This window comes from Vitis riparia, chromosome 9 (assembly GCF_004353265.1).
Source record: "Vitis riparia cultivar Riparia Gloire de Montpellier isolate 1030 chromosome 9, EGFV_Vit.rip_1.0, whole genome shotgun sequence".
Taxonomy (NCBI): Eukaryota; Viridiplantae; Streptophyta; class Magnoliopsida; order Vitales; family Vitaceae; genus Vitis; species Vitis riparia.
Window position 1 is genome coordinate 23673029 of NC_048439.1, and position 5995 is coordinate 23679023.

The 5995-nt window shown below is 33.4% G+C and overlaps 2 protein-coding genes across 2 annotated transcripts; both read left to right on the plus strand.

Annotated features, from left to right (window-relative positions):
* Positions 1-931: 931 nt before the first annotated feature.
* LOC117921949 lies at positions 932-3678 on the plus strand. The gene is made up of 6 exons (XM_034839891.1): positions 932-1023; positions 1230-1354; positions 2755-2876; positions 2975-3121; positions 3215-3340; positions 3433-3678. Exons 3-6 carry the CDS (start codon positions 2775-2777, stop codon positions 3676-3678), a joined length of 621 nt encoding a protein of 206 aa, XP_034695782.1. The 5' UTR covers positions 932-1023; positions 1230-1354; positions 2755-2774.
* Positions 3679-4600: 922 nt separating this feature from the next.
* Positions 4601-5557, plus strand: LOC117921950. Its single transcript, XM_034839892.1, has 5 exons — positions 4601-4628; positions 4707-4799; positions 4922-5062; positions 5147-5247; positions 5347-5557. The coding sequence occupies exons 2-5, from the start codon at positions 4710-4712 to the stop codon at positions 5555-5557; spliced, it is 543 nt and encodes a 180-aa protein (XP_034695783.1). The 5' UTR covers positions 4601-4628; positions 4707-4709.
* The last annotated feature ends 438 nt before the right edge of the window (positions 5558-5995 follow it).

Sequence of the window (5995 nt, forward strand, 5' to 3'; positions counted from 1 at the left end):
TAACTCTAATCTAAGAGCAAGGTGATTTTTTTTTTTTTTTCCTCATGAAAATTCATTATGATAATTTTAGGGAATATAACTAGCTATAATGTGGTTGGAAACTTAGGTTTTTTTTTATTTATAACAAATATGATTCTCCAAAAGGATATAACTAGCTATAATCCGGTTGCAAACTTAGTTTTTTTTTAAATTTCTTTACAATCAAAATCACACTAATGGATGGATAGAAAGAACTCAATTTATTATTGGGCTATATAAAAAATGACCATTAACGATTCTTCTATATATCATAATCTAGCTATGATACAGTTTTAAATCAACTTTTTTTATGATGATTTAATGGAATATAATTGTTTCTTTTTAGGGAAATTCTACAATACCTCCTTCGGTACCATGCTTCCATTTTTTTTCATCCATTGGATGAAAATGATTAAATCTCAGCCATCCAAATGAAAAAGAAAAAAAAAAAATTTCAAAAAAAATTTCTACCGGGTACCTCCCCCTCCCGTTCTCTCCCCTATCTCTCCTCCTTTTCTCCCCAAATTTGCTCTCTTCCTCACGCATCCTCCATAGCCGTTCCTCAGCTCACCCATTTCCCGCTCTCATCTTTCTTCCCGTCCATAGCTGGCTGTCTCACGCATCCTCCATAGCCGACTTCCTCAGCTCACCCATTTCCCGCTCTCATCTTTGTTTTCTCTCTCTTTTCCCGTTTTTCTCTCCACTGATTCTCCACAGCTGGGTGAAGACCACGGTCGGCTTCAACCGGGCCAATCGAGGGCGACGTCGCAGACCTTATCAAAGACGTCTCCACAGCTAGGTGGAGACCACCTTCGCCGTCAACCGGGATCAAAGACGTCTTCACAGGTGGGTGGAGACCACCATCGGCGTGAACCGGGCCAACCTCGTCCAAGCCGACGTCTTGACCTCATCAAAGAAGTCTCCTTCAAGGACCGCGAGCTCAGGATTGTGGGCGAGGTCGGTGCCAAGATCCGAGTCTTAGACTTCATTTCTCCCGATGTCCAGGTCAGCTATTTTTTCTGCTAGATTCTTCTTCTCGAAGATTTTATGTAAATTTTCTGAATTTTTGCTTTCTCTCCCCCCTACCCCTGCATTTTGTCAGACGGATAATTTCGGTTCTTTCACACGGAGAATTTTAGTGGAATCTTCATAACCGTTGTGTTTTCTTCATATTTTATTTTTGTTTAAGAGGTGTAAGGGGTTGTTTTCAGGTTCTAAATTTAATGGTTTAAAAACCCGAATTGAAGACGTAGCTGGAAGAAGAAGAAGAGGGCGTGTAGTACTAAGGAAAAGAAAGCTGAGAAGGACACAATTGTTTGTTACTCAAAAGGCGCTTGTATCCTAATTATTTGGCGAGTTCTATATAAAGGGAAAAAAATGTGAGTAGTAATTATGTGTTTTACAATATTGTGTCCATTATATTTCATGTTTTTTGTTAGATTTATGGATTGATTACATTATAGAAAAAGAGGGTGGTTAGATTATTGAACATTGAAAAAAAATTATATGTTAATTTTTTCATCATTTTAAATGTAAAGATATTTAGGGAGGATGTTGTAGTTGTAATGGTATTTGTATTTATTTGGCATTTGATTGATTGTAGTAAGATATAAAAATAAAATTTATTGAAATGTGAAAAAAACTTATGTTGAGGTAATGTGGTGGTGAAAGTATGTTTGATTTATTATATCCGAAATCATATTATAAAAATTGACTTAAATGATTTGATTTAATTTTTAGGAGCGAACGCGATGGTCTTGAAGTTGTTCGAAATCCAAAGAGGCCTATCGGCGCTTGGATACATTACTAGTAAGGGAAAATAGAAATATGTAAAATAATATGTTTTTTAATGTATTTTTTGTGGTTGTTATTGTTAAATTTGTTTGAAATTGTTTTGTAGTAACGATCAATTAGCCATGATGAAAGAGAAGGATAAAGGAGTGAAGATAAATGATGATGTAAGGAATAATATTGCTATGTCTAATATAATTACATTTTAAAATTAGAATTTAAATTATGTGACCAATTAATGTAGTTGAGGAAAAAATTGGGCAAGAAGTGGAATGCACTTTCAAAAGTAGAAAAAGAAAATTTCATAGCAAAGTCCAAAGAAAGTTCAAAACAATATTCACTTCAAAAGGGTGTTGTTCCAAAGGTATTTTTTTTTGTAATGAATATTTAATTTCTTTACTTATGTATTTGTTGGAAATTATATTAATGTAAACATGTTTGATGTTTGTGTATCTTTTCAGTTATATCTTCAGACTCGATGCTCCCCTGAGCGAGTGATTAGAGTGATTGAAAAATTGGAACCAAAGCAAAAGACAGCCATAGAAGAAATAGGATTTGGTAGCCTCTTGCAACTTCGATGTAGGAAAATTGATCATGGGTTATGTCTTTGGTTGATAAATAGTTTTAATCCGAACACTTATATGTTACAATTGTATAATACTTGTATCAAATTATCCCCCATTGATGTTGAATTTATTATGGGATTGAGGGCAAGAGGGTTCAAGATTGGCATGAACAAAGATGTTGGCCATAAGAATGATTTATGTAAAAAATATTGTGATAAAAAAGGGCGATTGCCATTAGTGATGTTAGAAAATCAAATTAGGGAGGATAAAGAGGGTGGAAACGATTTTAAAGTTCGTTTTGTATTATTTGTGTTGGGTGCATTATTGTGCCCAACAATGAAGCTTTTTGTGAATCGTTCTTTCTTACATCTTGTGGAAGACATCGATTCAATAAAGAAGATGAATTGGGCAGAATTTGTGTTGTCCTATCTTGTGCACGGGATTGAAGAGTTTAAGAAGAAACAACAAAGTGGGGTTTGCGGTTGCTTATTGTTTTTAATGGTAATGTCCTTGTAATTAATTTACATCATAGTGAATTACGATTTTGTTTTAATATAATTTATGAATTAACTATATATCTATGTCAAATATACTCGTAGTTATTCTACCACGAGCATATATCATTTGAAGAGAAATTTCTACCGTTATATACTCGACCTTCTCCTCGGATTACTGCTTGGGGAGATGATGAAGTATTAGACAGGAAACGAAGATTGAAAAAACTTGGTGGATATGCAAATGAGAATGTAAGTTATAGTTTTGAAAGTCGTTTACTATTTATTTAAGTTTTTAGTGATTTAAAATCTGATATGTATTATATTTTGATGAATATATTGTAGCTCAAAATATGGGTGATAGAAAATGAGATAAGGGATTGCGTTGATGGAAATGCAACGACAATGGCGAGCGAGAATGAGGACGATGAGAAATTTGTAATCAATCTAAACAAAGATGTTATTAAACGAGTAAGTGTTTTACAATATTCATCGTGACTATCTATATTAGCATTGATCCTTTGTATTATGATGTTATTAATCACGTTCGTATATATCACTAGGTTGATGGTGGGAAGTTAATGGAGATGGATAAAACCTTTCAACAATTAAAGACACAACTAATTGATATGGCTTATGGTGCAAGTAGTAGTAGTTGTGATCAAATTTTGGCTAAATTTGAGGAGAATTATACTACAGTGAAAGGTCTCTTCCTTAGATCAAGTGGAAAACCTTTGAGAATGCACGAGGAAGGACGAAGAATGACATTCTCTCATGCGAGAGAAGTTTGGAAGATACGAACAATATGAATGTGAATGAACATTATCTTCACACTTTGTCAAATGAGAAGTTATGCACCGAGGACTTCAATGAAAAGAATGAAGATGCATGTGCTACATCAATTGAAGTGCATATCATTCCAGACGAAAATCAAAATATTTTACCACTTCCAATCAAAAGGAGTAGAAGAGATTATGGAAAGGTATGTATCATATAAAAGAAAAAATTATTTTCTTTACAACTACTTAACCATTACATAGTAAATAGATGTATATTAATGGCATTTTCCATATTAGGAACCATTACGAGCACTATGTGGTTATCCTAATCATGTCATGAAAACACGTACATCAAGGGAGAGGAAACCAAGTAAATTCAAGGTCTCCCCGTTTGTACACAATTTAAGGAAGATGGTAAAACGCGAAGCATCAGAGGTATAATAGAAATAGTTTAATATCATTGTTCTTATTTTTGATACTTAACATATATAGTTAATAATTATGTCTTGTTTTCGATTTAGTCAATCCCCATGTCCATTCGTGAAGACGTGGTGGATACTCAATCATTCAATGTACTTCAATCTCTTGTCGCTGATTATGTTTTCAATAGAGCATTGTCAAAAAGGTTTGTCATGTCTAGAACATTCATAGATGTGTTGTTACAATTTTAGCCTTCATATGCTTCCAATTTATTCAAGTTTGTTTGAACATATTATTATTTTAGTGAGCTTCTTGTTGACTTTGGTCATGAACATGGAGTTCGTGGAGATTTTGAGTGCTTACGTCCTAGACAAAATTTGATGGATGTTGTAAGTACCTACTTCATTTATATCAAATGCGTGCTATCTTAGTTAAATAAATTTATTAAAGTTATTGTTCAACAACAGGTAATAAATCTAGAAGCCTCAAAGCTAAATTATTTTGAAAGACAATTCATAGGCTTACGAAGTATAAGATGCTATCTTCCCACGACATTTTCAGTAAGCTCATATTTCTCTTGTTGTTTACTTACATATTAAGTACAATATACTAATGTTCGTATTATGTTTTCTTATTAGCAAATGATTTTGTACGGGAGTCCTCAACCTTTTTTCGATAGAAAAACATCCATCGTGAGTAAGTACATTAGCGAATTGGATGATTGCGAGAAGGTTAGTAATTATTTGTAATGTTTAATTACATATATGAAATTTAGAGTAGATATCGTTTTCACCTATAATATACTATATTTTTTGTGGCCCAACTCATATATATTGTTTTCCTACCTTTACAGCTATTTATTCCAATGCATGACGATTGCCCTGGTCATTGGTATCTGTGCGTCATTGACTTCAAAGACTTTGATATCCAAATTTTGGATTCATTACGATCGAAGAGTCGGGACGAGTTCCGGTTTAAGAGTGTGAAAAAAGTGGTATGCTTTCTCCTTTTTGTTTTCCTTTTCATTTGGTTTTTTTTTTCTCTTCTATATTTATTAACCACTTTCGAAATAAATTAGGTTGAATTTTGTCAGACGTTCTTCAAACTGTATGACATAGGGAAAGATGTCTTCCAATTCTCCATTGATTGGGCTCCTTCCATTCTGACCCAAGATAATGGGTTAGTATGATTACATAACTCACATTAATATTCTTTTTTCTGATGTATAATTAGACAACCATTCAATAAGTTGTTTTGCTTCTCTTTTCTCTTTCTTAGGTGGGACTGTGGAGTGCATGTCATTAGACATATGCAGAGATTCAAAAATGGTGATTCGATGACGAGATCCGACTTTTGTAATTCTGCTAAAATACGTCGAGAAATAGCATGTGATTTAGTTTTACACGAAGGAAATAGAGAAAAACAAACCATTGTGGCTATTGTTTGTACAAAGACGTCGACACGAGCAATGAAAAAATTATTATTATGATATTTATTATTTTTCTAATATTTATCATTTCCATCTCCACATATGGTCATGTTTATTGGAAGTTGTGAGATTGATGATCATACATTATTAATGATTAAGTCCATTTTATTTGAATATCCAAATACTCTTCTTTCAATATGGTAGGCAAAATGAAATTGTAATATATTGGTATCATTCATGTTCGACATGTGTGATTTTGTACGATCTTTAACGTAATCAGATTTATAAATATTCATTTATCTATGCTAAAAATATATAGTTAGTACATTAGTAGACCGGTTGACGAATGACGTTCAGCCGGTAAGAACCATCCAACGATTTAGCTAACTCCACTTTTCATAGGCATACGCATTATGCCTACCGATTGAGAACATTCCTCATATGGATAATGACCCTATGGATGCAATGTGAACTCGTTCAGGATTTGTCCCAACCACC